The following is a 26,836-nucleotide window of genomic DNA, read 5'->3' as shown; positions in this document are numbered from 1 at the left end:
ATGACACAGAAACTTGAAGTCCTGAATGTAAGTCTCTGTGGTAGGAAGTTTACTTCCCAGCCTCATGGTTCCAGGTTCAGTCCCACAGCTTGACACCTTGGGCAAGTGCCTTCTATGACAGCCTCGGGCCGACAAAAGCCTAGTGAGTGGCTTTGGTAGACAGAAACTAAAAGCCCGTCGTATATGTATACCGTAAATCCTCAGGTATAGTCCGCCCTTGAGTATAATATGTAGGGGATTTTTAGGGGGCTGTACCTTTGAAAAACCTAAACCTTGTGTATAATACGCACCCCTTCTCTAAATTGAGTCAAGGAGGTCTATATAACGTCCTTGGTTTGTAAAACTGTATACGCAATGTCCTTTATTATTATTGTATATATAACATAATGCAAACGTATAGCTTTTTTGTGCATTTTGTTTGCAGAAAATAAAGAAATAACAGTAATAATGTTTAATAAATGTTGCTAACTGCAAGTTATGGATGATTTAAGGTATTTTCGCGCCTGACATCACAAAATGCGTCTGAATAAAGATTGCCGGACAGCAAGTAGAAACTCGGACATTGCTTAGAAAATAATTTTCATTTTTAACCTTGTATATAGTACACACTAGGGATTTTGACCTTTAAATTTTGGGGGGAAAATGCAGATTATACACGAGGATTTACAGTACGTATATATATATATTTATGTGTATGTGTCTTTGTTCACCCATCACCACTTGACAACTGGTGTTGGTGTGCTTATGTCCCTGCCACTTTGTGGTTCGGCAAAAGAGACCGAAGTAGTAGACTTACAAAAAATAAGTCCTGGGGTCGATTTCTTCAACTAAAAAGCCCTTTGGCCACATTCAAATGACTGAAACAAGTTAAAAATAAAAGTATATATACATATATATGTCCAACCCATGCCAGCATGGAAAGTGGACACTAAACGATGATGATGATAATATATATATATAAATATATATATACATACATATATACCCACCTACACACACACATATATATACATGCATAAACACACACACATAGGTTCAGCCCATAAATAATGCGTTTTTTTCAATTGCATGAACTAAAAGTCGGAGGGAGACAGGATAAACTATTGCATCAACTTGCTGTAAAAGCAGGTAGTAATTTTACCATTCTTAGTTGGAGTAGTTTGAATGGGAAACGATGCTTCACCCACCATATTCGCCAGACATGCATCATCTAATTATTTATTCAACAGTTTTCAGAATCATTTGGATGGAAAAGATACAAATTCTGTAGACAATGTCAGAAGAGTACTGGAGGAGTATTTTTACATCGCGGACAAGTGAATTTTGGAAGAGGGTCCTTGCAAGTTTACCATATAGGTGGAAGAGCTTTGTAGAAAATGAAGCAGAGTATATTTTAGATTAAAAAAGAACTTTATCTTAATTTTGAAAAATAAATGTATAAAAAAATTGCATTATTTATAGGATGACCCAATAAATTGCTAGGATGATCCGGTTCTTGACTGAAGATTGAAGGCTTCGAATGTCCCGTCCGTGTTTTTTGTATCGTCTTCTAAATATTTTACGTTCTTGTCCCAGTTTATATTTTTCTACATATAATATATATATATATATATATATATATATATATATATATATACCTATCTATCTATCTATATATATATATCTATTAACAGTTATCGCCAAAGTAATATGGCAGTTCATAAATATAGGGCGAAAGCTGCCCTTGATTAGCACCAAGAGGCCATTGCCTCTAGCTAGCTATATGACACATGAACCTGTGTCCATTATAACCTTCGAACAGGGTAGGTCAGCCGCTTCCCCTTGCTGGTCAGGCATCTGCAGATATGTTTCAGGGTATTTGCCCTTTATCAATGCAGAGTAGCCAAACCCGGCAGGCATCGCTGCTGTTCCAAGGCTTATTTACCTAATTTCAGTGGAATTCATCCACTGGTTTTCAAATGTTTTTGAAATAAGCCTTTGTCAGCAGCGACGCCCGCTTATGTTGTGTCTATTTTCGGCATATTTTGGCATTAGAAATTTTTTCTTTTGCTCTTACTTATAAATTGTATATATATATATCCATGCCAGTGTGGAAGACAGCATGGAAGTAATGATGATATTTATATGTGACCTTTGAAAGGCCACCTAGCCTGGGGTGATTGGTTGTTGTTCAGTTGTTAAGATGAACATGTGGAGATCAGTGTCAGGAGGAAGAATGTGGTAGTGACAGTGGTGGCATGAGGTGAAACAACAAAGGTGAAGGTAGAAGAACAGCAGGTGAAGAAGAATTGTAACTAGCTAGCTCAGAAGTGGGAATGTAGTGAGGAGATTCATTGTAGCAATAGAGAAAACAAAATAAAAAAGAAACATTGGAACTGAATCACTACCAATCTGTCAAATGGCCTGCTTTTCATTCTGTCTCTCTGAGTCCCATAGATGTAAGTAGGGCTTAAATGAATGAGATTGCAGATTACCAAATTGATCAGTACTGAAATATATCCTGGTTCTCTAAAAAAGAAATTCTAGTCTTAGTGGATGGAGTTTTGATGTTTCATTATATGAGGGTCATGGTGATAGACCATTAGATATTGAGAGGTTTAAGCATTTGTAGTGATTTGGAAGGATGTAGTGGTTTTGTGTAGAGATGGTGAAAAGATTAAAGACTATGTCAAGGATGTGTACTGATGAGTCTTTGTGCCATTGAAAAACATTTGGCTGTCATTCCCAGATTGAAGAAGCTCTTAAGGTTACAGGAAAAGTGAGTAAGGAAGACAGAGAATTTTATTATTTTGCTTCAGTCATTTTGACTGTGGCCTTGCTGGAACATCGCCATGAAGAATCTTAGTCAAATTAATCAATCCCCATATTTATTTTTATTTTAAGCCTGGTACTTCATATATATATATACACACACACACACGAGGTGGTATCAAAAGGTTGTTCCCAGGCTAGTTATGTTTAATAAAAAGTAACTTATTTACCTAAATTTTAACATCATCTCCTTCAAAATAGTCACCTTGTGTAGCAATACATCAATCCCAGCATTCCTGCCACTTTCGGAATCTGGCCTGGAAGCCATGTTCTGTAAGCGAGTCGAGGAAATTTTGCAATTTGCTCTGGGTCTCGACAACAGTGTTAAAATGGCAACCTTTGAGCTGCGTTTTCCTTTTTGGTGAATAGGATGGGTGCAGAAGCGATACCATGTTGTTTTTGGTGAGAAACTTACAAGAGAGGAGAGCTCAGTGAAGCATCCAATTCTTCATGCTCCACAGATCCAGTCACTTTTGCCAAATGTCCTCCCTCAAACACTTCAAAACATCAGCATAGAACTCTCAATTGATGGTCTGGCTGTGGGGGATGAATTCTTGATGCACAATACTAATTCCTGGGGGTGATGGTCATAGCAGGTCATTCTTCCGTTTTTGAAGAGCCCTTACCACTTGAAACATTACATATGACCCATTGCTTTATCGCTGTAAGGTTACTGAAGAATGCTCAATGTCTCAGTAGCAGACTTGCCAAGTTTAATGCAAAATTTCACTTTAGCCTTTTGTTCCTGTTCATGACAAAATTGCAGACTACAGCATACAAGTGATCACAAAAACACAAATTTTTCATCTACCAGCTTTTTACGCACATGCACAAAAATGACGACATGGGTTCATAACCAGACTCTCGTCATTTTTCCATCAAATTGGTCCCACCCATGAATATAGATTTCAATTTGATGAAAAATGTTTCATGGGTATAAACAGACAACTTATTAACAGTAATCTCATTAGCATTTGCTAATTCTGCATTTCAATACAATTCGTTTTCATTTGCTAAAATTTATAATTTCAATTCGTTGATTTAATTCCTCAGCGTTTCAGGTTTTAAATAGGTAAATGCATTTCATTTCTCAAGCATTTTCTATTCAATATTTCATGCATAATCATAGATATACTAACAATCAAACTACATTTATACAAACTACTACTTATACACAAGGTTTACCCCCTCTTAACTTGTGAATACTTTTGGGGGTTCAGATTTGCGTTAAGTTACTACATGAACCTTAACTCTTATAGAAAGTTCAGGATCTTACATCAGTTTTTTAAAACAGGGGATATTCTCATGTGGAGGACATCTTATCCACCATTGGATGTGTGTGTGTTTGTGAATGTTACTCTAACTCCTCTGAGACTATCCAACTGACCTTGATGAAACTTGATATGTGTATGGAGCTTATGCCCATGTGGTCACTTACACACTAAGAATTTCTAAAAAAATTGATAATCTTCAACCAGTATCGATTTTTCAACACAAATTCTCATATTAATGTTATTTTCTGCCAAAACTTTTGAAGTTTTCAACCAATTTCCTTGAAATTTTATACAGATGGAATATGCACTAAGAATGGGTGAGATAAATAAAGTTTTACCTAAGCTACTCAAGCAAAGCATAAGATGATTTTTGATTAACTGATTAATGAAATTTGGCCTAAATTGTTGTGGGGTTAAAATGTTCATCAATTATTTCAGCATTCTCAGGTTGCTGTAAGACGTATTTTCTTAACACCTGCACTTAAAATTATTGATTCTAAATGTTGCAGCATTGTGTGCTAAAACATGTAACCTATTTATGGAATACAGTTGTCAAATTAAGTGCTTTTACAGTAAATAATTTTTTGTTTACTTTTCAAACTTTTAAGTTCTTTTATTTCATAGCACTCCTTTACAATTCCCTTCTTGATATTTCCTTTGATTATATATTTGCAGCTTTCCACTCATCTGATTGTCATTTTCCGATTCCATACATATTTATTTGTATTATCGTTTCATGAATGAATTTGCTGACGCCTTCTTTTATCTGTCCTATGTCTTAATGTCATTTTTCATCTGAGAGAAATTAGGCATTGTAATGGGTACTGGGAATATCCCTACTCCTGGCTATTACCAGATATCTCAGTTAGTATAAATATACATATTCTTTTATTTGTTTCAGTCTTTGAATGTGGCCATGCTGGAGCACTGTCGTTAGTTGAACAAATCGATCCCAGGACTTCTTCTTTGAAAGCTTAGTTATTATTCTGTTGGTCTCTTTTGCTGAACCATTAAGTTACAGGGGTCGTAAACACACCAACATCGGTTGTCAAGCGATGGTGGGGAGAAAAACACAGATGCAAATACACACATACATTATATATATATATATATATGTAAAAAAGAGATTCTGTCTTTGTCCCACAAAACATAATTGAAAAACCATCTCATTTATAAGCATGGGTGTTTTGTACACTTTCACACTTTAACTATTGTGATGATAATGATGATGACAGTGTGACCAGAGCTAAAGTGCCAAACTTTTCAAAGAATCGATACCTTTCAATCTCTCTCTCTCTCTCTCTTATCTTTCTGCCTTTCTATTTGGCCGAAAATTGTACTGTGGCAAGAATGGTCAGTGTTCAAAACGACGACAACCACCACGCAATCACCATTGTTTAACGTCCGTTTTCCATGCTGGCATGGGTTGGACGGTTTGACTGGGGACTGGCAAGCCAGGAGGCTGCACAATGCTCCAATCTGATCTGGCAATGTTTCTACTGCTGGATGCCCTTCCGAATGCCTACCACTCTTTTACATGCCACCGGCACAGGAGCCAGTCAAGCAGAACTGGCAATGATCCATGCATGTATGGTGCTTATTGTGTTCTACTAGCACAGGAATCAGTCAAGTAGCACTGGCATTGGCCACAGCTACAATTTCCATTTGATTTTGTCGCCCGACAATTCAAAGGTACTTTTTAAATGGGCTGGTTATGCAACACTGGTGTAGGCTACGGCTGTGATCTCACTTTACTTGCCAGTCTTCTCAATCACAGCATATCTCCAGAGGTCTTGGTCTTTCATCATTGCCTCCATGAGACCCAACGTTCGATGGTCATGCTTCCCCACATCATCCCATGTCTTCCTGGGTCTCCCACTTCCACGGGTTCCTTCCACTGTTAGGGAGTGATACTTCTTCACACAGCTGTCCTCACCCATATGCAGCACATGACCATACCAGTGCAGTCGTGTCTCTTGCACACCACATCTGATGATTCTTATGTCCAACATTTCTCTCAGGGTGCTTACACTCTGTTGTGTATGCACACTGACATTACACATCCAGCGGATCATACTAACTTCATTTCTTTCAAGCCCACGCATGTCTTCAGCAGTCATGGCCCATGTTTCACTGCCGTGTAGCATGGCAGTTCGCACACATGCATCATACAATCTACCTTTCACTCTGAGCAAGAGGCCATTTGTCACCAGTAGAGGTAAGAGCTTTCTGAACTTTACCCAAGCTATTCTTTTTCTAGTGGCAACGCTCTTCAAGCATCCACCCCCACTAAAGACTTGGTCACCTAGGTAGCAGAAGCTATCAACTACTTCTAGTTTCTCCCCCTGGCATGTGACGGAATCAGTTTTCTGAGCATCTGTGGTGTTTATTACTCCTGTGCATCTGCCGCACACAAAAACTATCATTCTGATTAACCTTCCTTCGATGTTGCTGCACCTCCTATGTGTCCATAGCTTACAGTAGGTACACCTTATGGAGTTTCTACCTACACCTTTTCTACAGATCGAGCAGGGCCATCTACTTGAAGGGGTTTGTGATGTGTGTGTCTTCCTACTTACTAGGACTTTGGTTTGCGCAACATTGACTCTAAAGCCGTTCAATTCTAAACCTTGCTTCCTCACCTGAAATTTCTTCTCTAGTTATGGTAGTGATTCCGCTATGAGAGCAAGGTCATCAGCATAGAGGAGCTCCCAGGGGCAACCTGTCTTGAATTCCTCTGTTATTGCCTGGAGGATTATGATGAATAAGAGGGAGGTGAGGGCTAATCCTTGGTGAACCCCTACTTCTACCCAGAATTCTTCACTATACTCATTGCTGAGCCTTACCTTACAAACAGCATTCCTGTACAGCTCTTATTAACCACTCGATAATCCCAGCTTCTGCATCACCCACCAGATAAGGGATCAGGGGACCCTGTCAAAGGTTTTCTCCAAGTCAACAAAAGTCAAGTATAGGGATTTATCTTTGGCGAGGTATTTCTCCTGCAGTTGCCATACCAGGAATATAGCATCAGTGGTGCTTCTACTTGGCACAATATATATATATTTATTCATTTATTTATTCAAGGATGGTCTGCTCTGAACAATTAAACACAGTCAATCACTCTCTCTCTAATGACTGCCACAAATAAAAATTTAAAAAAACCACTCTGAGGTCAATACGTCCAACTAAAATTTCTACAAGGTCATGGTCACAATCTAATAACTGAAACAAGTAAGAGGTGAAAAGAAAGAAAAAAATAATAAATTATAAGAGTGGATGTTTTCTAAAGAATTCTAAAGAAATGGAGCTGCTATTTTTTTTATCTGTGTCTCTCTTTCTCTCTCTCTAAAAGAACACATACACACATGTATATTCATTTATGTTTCAGATAAACCTATTTTTCTAACTTCTCCATTCAGATATAAATATACAAATTTCTTTCACACAAGCAGAGGCAATCTGACAGTGAAACCATATACAAACAGACACAAATTCACAGTGAAATGAAAATCATCAACACACCAGCAAAAGGACAACCACACAACGCCCTTCCCTTGCATTTCTGTAATATAGCGTCGGAATTTCAGCAAAAACACTGACACCATTCAGCATTTGTAAATTCATTTAACTATTTCTTACTGATATTTACACATCATTTGTACTTTCATTTCACTACAACTTACTAATATTCCTTATTAAAAACATTTCTCATTCCCTTAAGCTATTTTTCTATATGATATACCTATTCTCCTTGCATTACTGTAACATAGCGTCCAAATTTCATTTCACTATTACTTACTGATATGTATTATCAAAAAAATGTCTCATAAAAAAAAAAGACCATCACAAAACAAACACCAAATAAATGCACGATGTGCATCAGAAAAGATGAGATATGCGCATGACTTGCAGATCAGTGACAGAGAACGAAAGCTCACCGTGCATCTGAAACTGGACATCAACGAAATGCACCACTTGCAAAAAAAGGATGACAACTTGATGTGCAGCAGAAAACGAAGACAAAAGACATGTATAATTTACAGCTGATTGTCTTCGAAAAGCATCACATCATATGCAAGAAACAACACAAGAAACTGCAAACAGATAGCCAACAAAGAATGATATTGATCTTTCTTCTACTTCAATTATTGCATAATTTTCTCTTCTAAAAATGTACACATACAGGAGGAGTAAATTATACATATAATAATGAATTCAATGTGGCTCCAGATAAACAGTAAAAGTAATTACCTGATCAACGACAGGTTTTACTGCTAGTATTTAAATATACATTATATATCATCATCATCATCATCATCGTTTAACGTCCGTTCTCCATGCTAGCATGGGTTGGACGGTTCGACCAGGGATCTGGGAAACCAGAAGGCTGCACCAGGCTCCGGTCTTATCTGGCAATGTTTCTACAGCTGGATGCCTTCCTAATGCCAACCACTCTGTGAGTGTAGTGGGTGCTTTTTACATGCCACCTGCACTGGTGCCAGGCGAGGCTGGCATCGGCCACGGTCGGATTGGTGCATTTTACGTGCCACCTGCACGGAAGCCAGTCGAGGCGGCATATTATATATATATATATATATTATATATATATATCTTTATATATATATATATATATCTTTATATCATCATCATTTAACGTCCGCTTTCCATGCTAGCATGGGTTGGACGGTTCAACTGGGGTCTGGGGAGCCCGAAAGCTGCACCAGTCCAGTCAGATCTGGCAGTGTTTCTACAGCTGGATGCCCTTCCTAACGCCAACCACTCCGAGAGTGTAGTGGGTGATTTTATGTGCCACCGACACAGGTGCCAGACGAGGCTGACAAACGGCCACGCTCGGATGGTGTTTTTTATGTGCCACCGACACAGGTGCCAGACGAGGCTGGCAGACGGCCACGCTCGGATGGTGTTTTTTATGTGCCACCGACACAGGTGCCAGACGAGGCTGGCAGACGGCCACGCTCGGATGGTGTTTTTTATGTGCCACCGACACAGGTGCCAGACGAGGCTGGCAGACGGCCACGCTCGGATGGTGTTTTTTATGTGCCACCGACACAGGTGCCAGATGAGGCTGGCAAACGACCACGATCGGATGGTGCTTGTTACGTGCCCACAGCACGGAGGCCAGTCGATGCGGTACTGGCTACGGCCACGTTCGGATGGTTTTCTTATGTGCCACGTGCCACCGGCACTGGTACCACAAAGATACAAATTCCATTGATGTTCATCTATTTTGATTTGTTTTGATTTGATTTGATTTTCACTTGCCTCAACAGGTCTTCACAAGTGTCACAAGAAGGAAGGTATGCACAGGTGGACTGACTACGTCCCAGGTAGGGGATATATATATATATATGTATATATATATATATATATGTATATATTATCTTATTAAACTTTTAATACTCTTTGATAGTTTATAAAAAAATAAATAAATAAATATAAAAATATAAAAAAAATAAAAAAAATAATTAAATTAAATAATAATAAAAATATATATATATATTTATAATTTATAAGTTTAAATTATTAATTTAAATAATTTAAAAAATTTTTAATTTTAATTTAAATATTTTAATTGGATTTTTATATTTTATATTTTTTATATATTTTTTAATTAATTTTATTTCTATGTATTGGCTTATGATTTTCACTGTTTGATTTGCCTAGTAGTAGTTTTATCTCTAATTTAATATAATATATATATATATATATATATATATATATATCGTGGAGGCACGTGGCTTAGTGGTTAGGGTGTCAGCATCATGATCGTAAAATTGTGGTTTTGATTCCTGGACTGGTCGACACGTGTTCTTGAGCAAAACACTTCACTTCATGTTGCTCGAGTCCACCCAGCTGGCAAAAGTGAGTAATGCTGCGATGGACTGGCGTCCCGTCCAGCTGGGGAACACGTACACCATAGAAACTAGGAAACCGGGCCCATAAGCCTCACTAGGCTTTAAAAGGACGCATTTATTTTATATATATATACATTATATATATATACACACACACACATTATATATATACACACACACACAATATATATATATATATATATTACATCAATTGGGCAAGTGTCTTCTACTATAGCGTCGGGCTGACCAAAGCCTTGTGAGTGGATTTGGTGGATGGAAACTGAAAGAAGCCCATCATATATATATATATGTATGCATGTTTTTGTGTGTCTGTGTTTGTCTCCTCACCATCACAAAAGTGACTGATAGACTAATTACTAGACTTTTAAAAAGTCCTAGAGTCAATCTGTTTGACTAAAACCCTTAATGGCAATGGCCCAGCATGGCCACAGTGAAACAACTGAAACAAGTAAAAGATATATATATATATATATATATATATAGTGACACAAATTATATTCAACTGTTCAAAATCTGCCTCAACAGATACTGTTTGACCCCATGCAAGCAAGAAAAAGTGAAAGTTAAATGATGATGGTATAAATTAGAGAAAGAGAGCAGAAAGTTTTAACAATGCAAAAAATAAAATACAGCTTTTCATTTTACCAGGCTCCTCACTACATACACATATACACCAAGTGTAAAATCATCTCCAAGTTGCTTCAAACCAAGTAGGTTGGCCACTGGACCTGACAATGTCGAAGAGTTTTTAATGAATTCAATTACACTCTGACAAATACAATCATAATTTCAATTAATACTTTTGGTTAAAGATGCATTTATATACTAAAAGAGAGAGCACCATCCAATGGCCAGTAAAAAGCTTTTGACAATATTACACTCTACAATCTGGTGGTTGCAAGTGATGTACATAAGTGCTATCACCATGGTGACAGAAATAAATTCAGTGAGAAATTTAGCTTGCTGTTAGGTGTCAATGAAGGTTCGGCTGTTGGAGCTCCATCATGTTTATTATAGTTCAGAAGGCCATAACAGAAGGGTTTAAGACTGTCTGCTCTTGAAAACTCCTGTTTGTCAATGACCCATTTTTCTCATAGCCACATCAGTCGGAAAAATAGTTCTAAGGCCTACAAGTTAAACTAACAAAAGTGAATCAAGAGGTCTATAGGCTAATTTAGCAAATGTGAAAGTTTTAGCATGAAAGAAAACAACATTATTTCTAACAGAGGAATAGCCATTCTCAATATTCTGAAAAGGAGCACTGTATTTTCCATCAGAAGTTTAATTTTTCAGACTAAAATTTAGAGTAAAAAAAAAAAAAAAGTTTAACTTAGACAACTTTGGAGGACCAAAGATTCTATGTGAAATGCAGCAATATTTAACCCTTTAGTATTCAAATTTTTCTGTCAAATGTAAAGCTTATTTATTCACATTGTTTTGAATTAATTAGGTATTATCTTGTCGCTTCCATAGTTCAATAACGTAATTGTCACATTTTTAGAATGACATTGTAGGGTAGGTGTGAGAGATCAGATCTGGCTGGTTTGAACATAAAACAGACAAAATATTTGGGCCAGATATGGTCAATTTAAATGCTAAAGGATTGAAAAGATGGTAAATGATGTTTGAATGTCTTTAAACATATATGGACTTTTATACCAGAAAATACAGTAGGTATACAATGGAAACAACTGGTACACAAAAGGTACTGTAAGACTACAAACAAGATGAAATCTTTCAATTTTATATTAAAAGGCACCATTTTCAAAAGTCCACAAGAAATAGCTGATAGCTTGTTATTTAGATGACCTAATTAACAATAGAGTAGGATGTTGTCAAAACATAATAACCAAAGTAACAAAGTAAAGATGGAGTAGGGAAAAATTCCAAGAACTAGTATGTTTGTTCGCAACCTAGGACTTCTCTCTTTGAACAAAGAGTAAATTGTATGATGCTTGTGTACATGGTAGTGAAACATGAGCATGAATGACTGACAAAGCATACAGTGAACAGAGAAAGAATTAAAAAAAAACCCCCAAAAACATCAGCTGTAGTGTGCAAGATAGAAGACTACTCTGGTGTGAATATGTAATGAAAATGAAAAATGACAGTTAGAAGAAACCAGCACTAGAGAAGGGTATGAAATGTGGTGAAGTTTGATTTCAGGAAACTGGACTTCATGAACGAGACAACAATAGATAGCAACAAGTAGGAGGATGGTGTACTTCAGGAAACTATCCAAAACAGGCCAGTGTAGGAAAATGAATGTAAAGTGACGTGTCTCTGTGTGTATTATGTATATAACATATATATATATTATATATATATATATATATATATATAATATATATATATATATTATATATCATCATCATCTAATGTCCATGTTCCATGTTTTATATATATATATTAGACACACACACTAGCAGAGATATTTGATGTTGCCCAAGTGTGTAATATGTAGAAACTTTTCTATTTGTTAAACTGAAATGATTTAACTTAAAGCAAAGTTGAATGCAATACTTTTTCTAAGTAATTATTTTCGAATATTTGTTTACCCAGTGTAAGCATGTACCCAGTGTAAGCTATGGACACATAAGAGGTGCAGCAATGTCAAAGGAAGGCTAACTGGGAAGATAGTTTTTGTATGTGGCAGATGCTCAGGAGCAAAAAAACCTCAAAATCTGCAGAAAACAACTTCCGTCACTTTCCAGGGGAAAAAACTAGAAGTAGTTGATAGCTTCCGTTACCAAGGTGACCAAGTCAGTAGCGGGGGTGGGTGTGCTGAAAGTGTAACTGCTAGTGTAAGAATAGCCCGGGCAAAGTTCAGGGAGCTCTTACTTCTGCTGGTAAATAAAGGTCTCTCGCTCAGAGTAAAAGGCAGACTGTATGATGCATGTGTACGAACAGCCATGCTACATGGCAGTGAAACATGGGCCATGACTGCTGAGGACATGCATAAGTTCACGAGGAATGAAGCCAGAATGCTCCGATGGATGTGTAATGTCAGTGTAGATACTCGACAGAGTGTAAGTACCTTGAGAGAAAAGTTGGACCTAAGAAGCATCAGCTGTGGTGTGCAAGAGAGATGATTGCACTGGTATGGTCATGTGGCGAGAATGGATGAAGAAAGGTGTGTGAAAAAGTGCCAATCCCTAGCGGTTGAGGGAACCCGTGGAAGAGGTAGACCCAGGAAAACTTCGAACTTTAGGCCTCACCAAAGCAATGACTAGTGACCGAGACCTTTGGAAATATGATGTGCGTGAGAAGACCCGGCAGGACAAGTGAGTCCATCCCGTGTCCCTTGCAAGGGATATAGCCAGCCCACTTATGCATGCCTTTCCTTTCTTGGACACGCGAAGACCTGTTGAGGCAAGTGAAGTCGAAATCGAACCTCATCCAACGACTGGCACCCATGCCAACCTCCCTTCATTGGACACAAAACTCTGCTTGTGAAGACCTGTTGGGGCAAGTGAAATCGGAATCGAAATTGAACCAATCCAATGACTGGCACCCGGCAGTTGCCAGTGCCGCTGTACTGACTCCTGTGCAGGTGGCAAGTAAAGAAACACTGTTTCAACCCTGTGTTTGAGGAGATCTATTGAGTCAAGTACACCAACATCAAAAATCAATGGAAACAGTAGTTGAGATCCCTGTGCCGGTGGCACGTAAAAAGCACCATCCGAACGTGGCCGATGCCAGCACAGCCTTGACTGGCTTCCGTGCTGGTGGCACGTAAAAAGCACCATCCACATGTGGCCGATGCCAGCTCCGCCTTGACTGGCTTCCGTGCCGGTGACACGTAAAAAGCACCAATCCAATCGTGGCCGTTGCCAGCCTTGCCTGGCACCTGTGCCGGTGGCACGTAAAAAGCATCCACTACACTCACGGAGTGGTTGGCGTTAGGAAGGGCATCCAGCTGTAGAAACACTGCCAGATCAGACTGGAGCCTGGTGCAGCCTTCTGGCTTTCCAGATCCCCGGTCGAACCATCTAACCCATGCTAGCATGGAGAACGGATGTTAAATGATGATGATGAATACACAGACATACCTCAATTTGAAATTTTTCGGGTTTCTATGAAGTATGAAACCTTCAAGGCTGTGTTTATTGATAATTTTAAATGTGTGACTTAAGAAAATACTACCTATTTGTTTTACTTTTTCTTGTAATTCTAAACTGATATGCAATGCATAAAGCAGAAACAGTTTTAAGAAGTGTTTCGTTCGGCAAGAGATCTGAAGAGACAACGTTTCTTGTTCTGTGGTTTGGTGCTCAGATAAAAAGTTATCTGCATGGAGCTGACCATGAGGGAGACATAGACTTGTCAGCTTAACACTAGCAATTCTGACCAACTGCCTCTGAGAGTTGTTAATGATCAGAGGCAAAGATAGTGTCACTGGAAACTGAAAGAGCTTGAATAGAAATAGCATGTCTGATGGGATGGGGTAAATGTGTGAAATGTAAATATCTCCCTTGGAACAACCAGTCAAAATAGAGACTTCGGTTCTGATCAAATGCAGCATAAGTGTGTGAGCATTTTGAATCATTACTTAGTTTTAGTGCAGATTTTGTATCCAACTTTTGTAGCAGGTTGTGAAGAGGGACACCAGTGCTAAGGAGAATCAATAAATTCCGTTGAAAAGTTGGCAGCATCATAAATGTCAGGTACTGTGTGAACTGACTTGTGTTGTATGAACTGGATTGGCACATGATGGATAACAGTGGCATTATATCCAGTACAATGTCACTTTCAGAAGCCAGTTATAGTTTCTATATCTTTAGGTAAAAGCTATTGTAACTTGATGTGGTGGTTTATTCATATTTGTTGGTGTGGTTATAGTTTCTTGTTTGTGTATGCAGTACCTCTATTTTGGTGCCTCTTTATTGGTTATTTCTTGTGGTCAAGTGTTTATGTGTATAGATGAAAATTTGGGAACTTTGCTTTATTATATTTTTATTGGGCTATTTATTGAATTCATCTGTTTATCTAATACATAAAATGGACCTCCACAGCTTTAGCATGCCAATTTCAGTCAATCAGAGACTATGAAGACATTTGCCCAAGATGACATGCAATAATATCACATTGGAAACCATGTGGTTGTGAAATACACTTCTTAACCAAACAACCAAGCCGGAAAATCAAGTCATGGTGAGTGAGTGAATGAATGAATGAATGTGTGTGTACATCTGTGCACGTGTGCGATGTGTATGTATATATAAAGCTCTTCCTGACAGATGCAAAACTTCAGAAATGTCACTACCAACTTTGGTATGATGAAAGATAGGTGCAGAATGATTGTTAAGTTACTAGAGTGATGAGATGAGATGTGTACAGTGTACAAGGAGTATGTTCATGGGAGCTTCAGCTGGATTCTTTGTAGGCAAGGAACAAGGTAGATATTCTTCTGGATGAGTAAAGTAAAGACATATTGTATATAGAAAATGGACTGAGTAATTAAGATAATTAAGAGTAAAAGAAATAAGTAAGCTTCAACCAGTTGTAGGTAACACAATAGAAACCGTGATCTTTAAATATGTACTATAATCAGAACTGAGTGGTGAGTAAAAGGACATTCTGTGTGTTTTTTATTATTATATTTTTTTTGTGAAATACCTCCATAGTACATGACAACATCTTCATTATCACAGCTGGTGACTTTAATGGGCATACTGGAAATACCAAATTGGCTACTCTGATAAAAGGTGGTTATAGATATGGCACAAGGAATGAAGGTGGGGTCAAGGCTCTTGGAGTTCTGTGACATAAATGATCAAACTATTTGTAACATTAGCTTCAGGAAACCCGACAGTCATCTGATCACCTATCAATCACGTGAACATCATATCAACCAGGAAATGAGATAGACAAATAGTTGTGAGTACCAAGTCTTTCCTAGTGAAGAATGTACCTCTCAGCAACATGTCCGGTAAGTTCACTGTTATCAATTCACTGCAGAGAAAGTTCACTGTCATTAATTTAACTTATTTTTTCAATAAAATAGTTTATAACTGTTAATGGTGAGATACTATGGACATATTTTCTTGGCGAACTTTCCTCACAGTCAACTTTCTTCATGATGAATTGATTGATGGCAGTAAACTTACCTGTAATCACTCAACAGAACAGTGATTAGTGGTATGCAGATAAAAATTAAACAGACTCAGAGGTACAAAACAGTCTGGAGTAGGAAGCTATGGGAGATGAAAATATCCTTTAGCTATATCTAAGTTCTGAGAAATATTAGGTTAGTTGATATCTACAGCTAAAATGAGATGATGAAGACTTACAACATAAAAGTCAAGCTTCAAACTAGGTAGGAGTTTGTGGTGGAGTAGTACAGTAGATAGAGCTATAAAAGCTGAAAGACTGAACTGCAAAGAATGAAAGAAAACATGGTAAAGAACAATATTAGATAGCTAGGAAAAAAAAAGCTAGATGTAAGGTATTCTTAGTAAAATAAGATGGAATTAAGAGATTTGTTGATGTTCTGCAATGATAGAATCACAGGCATAACTTGTTCTAGATTACACAGCAATGTATCAAATATGCATACTTATATGTATGTACATATGCATGCATATATATTTTATATATATACGTATATGCATGGTAAATGAAAGATGGAAGATATGAGAATTTCTATTAATCATAACAATTGTTTCAACACATCTAGCATTGATCCCTCATGGGTGGGATACTCGACAACTGGTTCAAGAGCATCCAGTGGTGCAGATGTGTCTCTTCAGCTGATAAATAGATATAACACGTTAAAATAAGTTCCATAATGTATATTTTATATATATATATAGGGAGAATTCATAAAAAACACAAAAGACGAAGACAGGTGGTGTAGACAACAAACAGATGTATTAGTATAATGCTCGGGAAGTGAAAAAGTCTTTGATGTTTCAAGCCTACGCTCTTCCACAGAAAGGAACACAGAAGAACTTCTATGGATTCTACACTTCTATATATATATATGATTTTGTTATAAGGATTCTTGAGAATCAAGACACATCAACTCATATACAATGGCAGAAGGCTAGGTATGATAGCAGAGCTTACAGTGAAATAAACAACACTGAAGGCATCAAGTGTTGGTAGGACACCATAAATATGCAAGTACCAAATCCAATTTAAACCATAGGTCCAACACAGTGGTGAGTCCTTGATGTGGCATAGGGATAAATATATGTACAAACACACAAATGTTGGTGAAAAGTGTCTATGGGATGATAGCAGTGAAGTCAACCTCAGTGATGCCAAGAAGAATGAAAAATAGAAATGTTATGAAATATTTTACAGCTGTATTATAGAAAGGGCCATTAAGCATATGAAGGCTTTGAAACTAGTCAAACCACCAAGCACAGTTGGCACTGAAAATACTCAAAACTTGACAAGTAGGACATACCTTAGTCATTCACATGTTATATTAGATAGAGCAAAGAAGGGGACATCAACAATGACTGGTGTAAAAGTATCATCCTCAACTGTTACAAAGATAAACACGCTGCTTCTGAAAGAAATGACTACAGAGGACAATTGAAGGACCAAGTTATGAACCTATGGGAAAAGTTATAGGAAAGCTATGGGGGAACAAAATTACTTAGATGAGTTACAATTTGGGTTTGTGCCAGAGGCAGTTACTACTGACACTAATTTGTGAAACAACTATTTAGAAGTTGTTAACTAAGTGCAAGCTCAAACATCTAGTACTCATTGACAAAGTATCATGCTCTGTTGTCTGGAGGTCAAAATAAATGGCTCAAGAGCACCATGGAAGCTTTGAACAGAGATGCTGTCAGCAAGGTAAAAGTTATCATTGAGGTCAATATGGAATTTGGTAGCAGGTAGATGTACATCAAGGCTTCATATTTATACTCATACAGTTTACTATAATACCTCGGACCAAAACAGAGGACTGGCTGACTGCATGCAAACAACTTAATTCCTGTAGCTGAATCAAATGAAAAAGTGTGAGACTTCTAAATTATTAAGGAAAAATAGATAACTTCACTGCATTCAGAGAAGTGGCCAAGTTTAATAAGCAGAAACAATATCATTAGGAATTCAATACTATGTGAACCTGGGAAGTGGCTATGATCAATAAATGGAAATGGTATTGGTAAGATTTCTACACAGTGTACCTAATATAAGGTGTGAATGTGCAAGAGATACTGTGGCAGTACAGACTGACAGAGAACAATCTACCGGTCTAGTTAATACTTTCTCTTATCTACATGACTTAAACTGTAATGGAGGAGGCTGCACAGAAAGCATAATATCTGAAGTAAGAAAGGGATAAAAAAAAAGTTCACGGATATAATAATCGAACTGGTAACAAAGGGATGTCCTTTACATGTAAAATGCAGATCGTATGATGCTTGCATACAAAGTGCAATGCTACATAGTAGCAGTATCACACTTTAAATGTGACTGATGTGCAAAGGTCATAAAGTAATGAGGCAAGCATGCTTCCTTGATTGAATAATGCTAGTGTGCATAAACAATGGAGTGCAAATGAGTACAAGAAGTATCAGCTGTAGTGACCAAGAGAGAATACTGAGTTAGTATAGAGAGAGGACACATATGAAGGGTGACTGTTGGGTATAGAAATGTTGAACAATCCAAGAGACGAAAACACTGGGAGAAAATGATGTGGACTGATATCAGAAGCCCAACTTCATGAAGGGAATGACAAGGGACCACAACAGCAAATATTAGAAAACGCATATAAATTTATGATGATTTGATTCATACACATATGCACACACACACATATGCATACACACATATTAGAATGAGTGTGTATATGCATACATATACATATGCAGATATATCTGTTTATCTATATGCATATCTGTATGTGTGCATATATAGATATATGTAATGATAGATGCATACATAGGTGTCTTGATATATGCATACTTATTTATATGCATGCATATATTTATGTGTATATGTATATATATATATATATATATATATATGCAGACATCCATTTTTTGTGCTTGCATGTGTTGGGTACATCTCTCAATACTTGTTGCAGAGCTTTGTTATCTGTTGAGGTAACTATTTTTTACTGGTTCTGACCCATCAAATGTTCATATGAGCACAATCTTTTCCTGTGCATATCACATCTGATTGCTATTTTAAACCCTGTTTTTTTTTCTACCAGCTCATTTGTGTTCAATCCATTTATATGCGCTAACATTAAACATCTAGCTGATTATGTTCATCTCTTTTCTCTGTATGCATTCTTCACATTCAGCAACTTGTGACAGCTTATCCTTTCCTCATTTTTCTTAGTACCAGCAATAAGTGCAATGCTATCACTCTGTGCATAATTTACTCCCAGTGACTTGATTCTCACTGACACACTACTTGCAATCCAGATCACTTCATACCTCTCTGATTCTCTTGTCTAAGAACATTGGCAAACCACTTAATTTTAGCTTCCCATCTATGCTTAGTGTACCTCACTTTTAGTAGCTTGATACTGTTCTATACTCCCTCTTTTCTATCAACTGCAGCATTCCACCACCAAGTCTATTTCATGCTATTTCATCAACATATCTGGCTGTGGCATATAGCAGGTTGTCTCAGAAAAATTTCATTATCTGCTTTTAGTCAAATGTAGAAACTAGTGCTTCCTTCATTCTATATTTGACTGCAGGATCCTTCAGCTTCCATACTTTTATTCTCTAGATCGCCTAGTGTATTTAATGCCATCTAACTCTTGACTATATCAAGTTGTACATTCTTCACTAGGCAAAGTATTCACAAACTATTTGTCCATCCCATTTCATAGGGGGTATGACTAACTACTTTATGCATTTTCCAAATTTGTAGGTGACCTGGTAGCTGTCAAGTTTCCTAAAATCAGTGGTACAAATAGTTGCATCATTTGTATACCAAAATTCCAAAGCCTTAATCCTTACTCATTCCTTGTATGATGTCAACAGTTTTCATGTATGAAAGAGTAGCTATTATTATGTTGCCCAATAAAGCATCAAGCTGGCAGAATCATTAGTACACCATGCAAAATGCTCGGTAACATTTAGTCTGCCATTACATTTTGAGTTCAAATTCTGCCAAGGTCTACTTTACCAATTTTACTGATCCTTTCAGGGTCAGTAAAATTAGTACCAGTTGAGTACTGGAGTTGATAAAATCAGCTTGTCCCCTCTCCTGAACTTATTGGCCTTGTACCAAAATTTAAAACTACTATTATGTTGCTCAGTATATCCACTCATTAAAGTCACCTGCTGTCATGTTGTGTACAACTAATCTAAGCTTTATTATTCTCTCACATATTCTTACCTCTCAGAATATATAACACTATTTTCCAGTAAACATATGCCTATTCTAGCCACCAAAATAACTGTTACCTTCTAGGAAGAAATTGTTCTTATTTTACCGCTTGTATACAGTAGATATCTCACATCCATTTTAAAATCTTTTCAGTTTCTCCCAGACTTTTTTCACCATACTAACATTGATAGTGACACCTGAGAGGAAAATGGATACTTCAGAAGGGAGGGGGTAGACAAGTGTTTGATGTCTGTTTCCTGCTCCTTAACCCTTTCATAACTGTATTTATTTTGAGATGCTCACTTACTTTAAATATAGCTACATGGTTTCGGGTTCAGTCCCACTGCGTGGCACTTTGGGTAGGTGTCTTCCACTATAGCCCCGAGCCGACTGAAGCTTTGTGATTGAATTCGGCAGGCGGAAGTTACTGCCGTGTGTGTATATGTGCATGTAGGTGCTTGTGCCTCTCCGAAAGAGAGAGGGGGGGATAACAAAGAATTTAGTAAAATAACTTGGTTATCATTAAGCTAGTGTTAGGAACATAGATTGTGACTAAGGTTTGGCGGAAGATTTTAATTTAAAACTTATGAAAACAAGACATTTGTACTCAGAGCCAGAGGTGGTTTCAGCCGGGTTGGTAACGAAAGGGTTAAAGGATGAGAATTTATGCAATTGATTCATGATGGTCAAGAGGTTCTCACACAAGGCCTGGTCGTCATTGCACTAGTTTGTAGACTATTTATTTGGAGTTACTTCTGGAGTTCACACACATCCCTCATATAAAGTTTCATTCTGGGATACTGGTCTCCTAGATGGGCTGCATTTACTTATGACTGATGAACAAATGTCTCAAACTACACTAGTCAGGATCACACAGGCAATCATATAAAAGCTCCCTTACTATCAAGTATTGTCAGTTAACTGGGGCTTATAGGAGAAACAGCAGCTGATCATACTTTTTATAAGTGGGGTAGAGTCCTGCCATGCTCACAAATACCTCTCTCATGCCATGTATACTTGCATATGTGTGTGTCTGTGTGTATATATATATATATATATATCATCATCATCATCGTTTAACATCCGTTTTCCATGCTAGCATGGGTTGGATGGTTCGACCGGGGTCTGGGAAGCCAGGGGGCTTCACCAGGCTCCAGTCTGATCTGCCAGTGTTTCTACAGCTGGATGCCCTTCCTAATGCCAACCACTCCATGAGTGTAGTGGGTGCTTTTGACGGGCCACTAGCACAGGGGCCAGAGGAGGCTGGCAAACGGCCACGATCGGTTGGTGCTTTTACGTGACACCAACACGGACGCCAGTCAGGCGGCGCTGGCATCTGCCACATTCAGACAGTGCTTTTTACATGTCACCGGAACGGGTATCTTAACTACAATTTCCATTTGATTTTTATTTTGATGTTGGTGTTGACGTACTTGACTCAATAGGTCTCCTCAAGCACAGCGGGTCACTCTACAATCCAAGGTTAGCACAACAGGCCGTCCTGTGAGCCCCAAACTCACTTCATTTGTTAGATCTTCACAGTCACAGCATATCTCAGAGGTCTTGGTGTTCATCATTTTCTCTGTGAGGCCCTACGTGCCACCGGCACGGGTATCACAACTACAATATCCATACGATTTTTATTTTGATGTTGATGAACTTGACACAATGTATATATATACATATATATATATATATATATATATATATATGAGCCAACAGACTCCAAAGAGACTGGTTTTTGTCTGCATCAACAAAACTTATATTATTTAGTAAAACTGACAAAAAGAGTGCAGTGAACTTGCCGTGGGGATGGAAAAATCCAACATTTAAGACAGTTGGAAATTCACGAAAGACAGCAGAATTTTATGCATACGGTATATATACACATGCATGCACACACACATACATCATAATCATCTTTACATTTACTTTTCATGGGTTCAACAAGTTGTCATATTCAATGTCAGTTTTTATTCTGAGTTTCCAAGACAAGTCAGAGGACCATATCTCACTCAACCATTCTATTTTTGTCATGGTTTCAAAGGCTGGATGATCTTCCTAATATAAACCACTTTACAGAGCATACTGAGTGCATTTGAATGCAACACCAATACAAGAAACATTGCTATGTTTACAGACAAACTTGAGGGCCCTCTTGATGCTACATTGTCTCTGTTCCTTTTCTAACCACTTTACAAAGTGAAACTACGATGAGAGAAACAGTGATTGTCTTGAGAGGATGGTAGAAGCGGGAGTAATGGAAGAATGTTGAAGTAAGAGTATTAGAAGAGAATAGTGTGATGGTGCAGTGGATAGGAAAGGAAGTGAACAAGAGAGATGACTTTATGTTTATATACAAGGTTATTTCAAGTTCAAATATGCTCAGGGTATATTTGTAACTGTAAGAAAGCTATTCACTGTGTTTTGTCATGGAGAAAATTTCTCACTATAGAAAAATGGCGTAAATACACCTAAAATCAGCTCACAGTGCCACCCAGACTGGTAAACTTTGAAAGGTGCATTTACGTCATTTGTCTACAGTCAGAAATTTTCTCCATAACAAAACACAATGAATTGCTTTTTTACGGACTCGAATATGCACCAAGTATATCTGAGCTGGTAATAGCCTTGTATTTATACATATCACTGCTTAGTGCTACCACCCTGGGACCTTATGTTAATCCTTGAAGTTCATTCTTTTTAGTACAAATACACATTTCTGTATAAGGCATGCCAGGTAGTTAAAACATTGTCAACTTAACTATATAAGAAGTACTGTGCATATCTACCCTCATACATTACGTGATTCTCAAGTTCTCATATTTGGAAAACCATGTTCCGTGTACAGCCTTGATGCTGATTTTCTTTTCTTTTGGTTTGGAGGAAGGAACTGTACCTGTGACCTTTACAGTCCCTTTGAGATTGGCAACACTGATGTAGTAGATGCTCAAGAATAACTGCAAGTTGATAACTAGAGATAAAAACACAAACTGGGAGGGGATTTCCAGTAGGATGATGTTCTGTGGAAGAAAGATTGTGTATAGTAATTAATGGGAAACCTATAAAGGTTAGACATAATACGAGTGATGAAAAGAGGGAAAATGAGTGAATTGGGTGGGCCACTGTAGTAGCTGTAGAAAAGCATGAAGAGAGAGTACATCTGAGGGAGAGGATAGTGCAACTTCATGTCAATCAATTGGGTGTTTTTTGTTGTTCTTTTTCAATAATGCAGATGTTTGTGTGTGCTGCACTATCCCAACAGAAAGACTTTGACTTAGTTGAATCAAATCATGTTATGAAGCTTGAATGTTACTCATCTTCAACAGTCCCAACTATTTGGTTCACAAATCTGGGATGGTGCACTTCTTGTTAACTCATATTTTAGTACTCTTATATTCTAGATTACATTAAACAAATAAATAAACAAAATAATAAAAACAATGCCCGGTAAAGTTTTCTCCACTTGCTTTTTTTAAGCAGTACTTACAACAAAGGAGCCTCTGTGTAATCTTCCTGCTTACTAGAAATCGCAGCCAAATTCTTTTCAAATCACACTCATTATATTAAAAAGGGAGATACACATTAGATAATGTAGTCTTAGATATCCCCCAATAAGCTGAGACGGTTATGGCTGAAATGATGTTAATGATTTGTTTGATTAGACCCATACCTAAACAACAGCTACTAGCATAATGAACTCGGTATAATTAAACTTGCTAACTGAATGCCACCACTTGTTTAAAATTCATCACCCCTCTGCAACCTACCACCACTACATGTTTTCCTATAACATAACTGACCATTACAATTTCAAACTGAATATTAATTGTGTTAACCACACCCAGCTGTTCCTATTTAATAGTATATGAGAAATTAAACGCATTTGTTAAAAAAAAAGAAGCAATCTCTCGCAACCTGATTTCTTTATTTTATTCCTAGCAACTATACCTGCAGTATGATACCAGAACTCTTCAAGAAGTAATTTAATAAGTAATCAAGGCTTTGCAGTTATGCTACCCAAAATCAAAGATTGAAAAGGTAAAGAAAAACTTAGGGGCACTTTCTTAAAATCTACGTCCTTCCCTTTTATTTGTAAACAAAACACTGAGATCGAAAATAAATTTCTGTCTGTTAGCACACACACACACGTTATATCATATACATATGATATAATTTATAAATGTGTGAGTGTATGTGCACTAAGAGGAGTGGATCGTACTCAGACACAGAAATTTACTGAGATCTAAGAAAATGTTTCCATATATTAAAGACTAGCATTCAGAAAAGGGAAGAAGACTGGAAAGAAAGTACCACCTGATAAATTCTTATCAGAGACCCTAAATGTAAACCAATGAGTATTACATGGTGTCAACGCTCTCAAATGCACTGACACAAAACACGTAGTCTAGGCCAAAAGCCAATGGAACTATTATAGAAATAGTTCAATCGGGAGAGTGCATGGATCATTGATAATACATTGAAGAATTAATTGTAAACTAATGATGAAAGTCATATACCTGGTTCCAGTTTAAGATTTGTAATCATTTCGGTAGACTAACATGAGAAAGGCAAACATGTCACATTCACATCCTTTCCTGAAGCATGATGTTTACATTAGCAGAGTGGCCGAAGAATTACTGAATGGAGGAAACGTGCAAACTTCATATCTTTCTGCCTATTTTCATCGCAGAAAACAGAAGAGAACAATGATACTATAAAAACTGGGAAAACAGTTAAAACATTCAGCTTGATTTGTTGTGGTTTAGCCCCAGGTCAGCTGATCAAAATAACCTGTGGTTCAAAAGCGTTTCGGTCGTTACTATGCTGTCTTATTTTTAAACACAGCATTTCTCACACTTCATTATCCATTGTGCCCTTCCCTTTTAAGATTACAATTATTATTATTATTAAGCAGGGTGGTTTGAGAAAGATTAAGTTGCAATTTTTAGCAGGTCGAGCGACCACATAGGCGCAAGCTCCCTCGTGGTTATTTTTGTAAACACAAAGGCATGCTGATGAGATAGATGCCTTGTCGATTGCAATAAATATTATAATGGTTTCTGCATATCTGACTGAAATATTAAAAAATAACAATAAACAAAACAAAAATTAACAGGACTGATTATGAAGGGGTGTTTTAGAATGCACAGAAATGATTGTCAGAGATGAGAATTAAATGCCATATTATTTTATACACAAGATCACCTCAAACTAATCAATATAGAAAAGTAAAGGAAATGAGTCAATAACATACAGCATTCTTTTGATGAAATTATTAAAGTTTTACAACTAAGCATGGAAGTTTTTCGTTGTTGCTTTTTAAAAACTATACCAAATAACATTGGTTTTTTAAGGGGGAGAAGTTAGAAAAGCTATGTCAATAAATATAAGTTCTAGCTAATAATTACACTTGACATTTTCGTATTAAAAATAATTTTGAATACAGAAATATCTCGAAAATGGACAAGCGGATATATGCAAATAAACGGCGTCGATAACTATCTACATAATTCATTCTAATTATAAACATTTGAATAAATTTATTGAAATATTTAAGCAGTTAATGAATAATGCAATGTCAGTGACGTGAATGAAAATACACTGCATATAAGCAGTACAGGAGACAATGTTGCTTTAATTTATTTACTAAATAAACAAAAACCTATATACGAAAAGAATAAATCTGGCAATGCAATAATCACGTGGTGTGTTAATGAAAGCACTATCGGAAGAAAAAGTGTATAAAATATTATGGCGTTTAATTCTACAGTTTATTGCTATTCCTAATATTATTTTTATCGCTGATAAACATATATAAAATCTAAGACTACCTCTTGCACATATGTGTATGTGTATTTTTGAAGGGTATGTTGGAATATAGTGACACGTCAGTCAGGTGTACAAAAAAATGGGGTGGGGGTAAAAAAAAAAAAAATAAAACGGAAACCTATAAGAGGAATGTAAATAAATAATAATAAATCGATCGGAAATACCGAGCGATTTAGGGTTTGAATCTGTTTGTAAACAGGGTGACTAAAAAAAACTTCATGACAGATGTTAGGAAAATTTTCGTGATAGTTGCAACAGAAATATATTGAAAGCTAATTAAGCTGTTGCAGTTGAACGGTTCAAGCGAGATAGACAATAAAGTGGAATGGTGCATAAACAGGGATAGCACTAAGTCAGCTTGACTGCGACATGATTCCAAAATCAAAATTTGCGAGCCAAGAGACGCAAATAAATAATAATTATGACGTTATAATGAAAAATCCGCAACAAATAGATGTATATCATTTATAAAACACACGCACATTATTACAAAACACACATACAAACACATTATATTTATATATATATATATATATATATATATATAGAATGGTTCTGTTTCAGAAAATATAAGATCATAATAAGGAAAAAAATGATCGTAAGCAAGACAAGTAACTCTAAAAAAAAAAGTAACAAACAAAACAAATCAATCATGGGAGTAAAAGTTAAAGCTATAAAGATTTTAAAAGTTGTCTCGAC

At 36.9% G+C, this 26,836-nt stretch overlaps 1 protein-coding gene across 4 annotated transcripts in view; it reads right to left on the bottom strand.

Annotated features, from left to right (window-relative positions):
* The window catches only part of LOC115209131, an 85,538-nt gene that overhangs the window by 57,505 nt on the left and 1,197 nt on the right, over nucleotides 1-26,836 (bottom strand). The window contains exon 1 of one of the 4 annotated variants that reach the window (XM_029777289.1): nucleotides 23,098-23,118. The exons of the other annotated variants lie outside the window; for them this stretch is intronic. Within the exon in view, the coding sequence (XP_029633149.1) occupies nucleotides 23,098-23,103 (6 nt within the window). The 5' untranslated portion in view covers nucleotides 23,104-23,118. Of the gene's footprint in view, nucleotides 1-23,097; nucleotides 23,119-26,836 lie in introns of those variants that run through there. 4 annotated transcript variants of the gene reach the window in all.

The sequence above is a fragment of the Octopus sinensis genome, linkage group LG1 (genome assembly GCF_006345805.1).
Source record: "Octopus sinensis linkage group LG1, ASM634580v1, whole genome shotgun sequence".
Lineage (NCBI taxonomy): Eukaryota > Metazoa > Mollusca > Cephalopoda > Octopoda > Octopodidae > Octopus > Octopus sinensis.
Note: the sequence above shows the minus strand (reverse complement) of the source record. Positions and strands in the feature narration are given on the sequence as shown.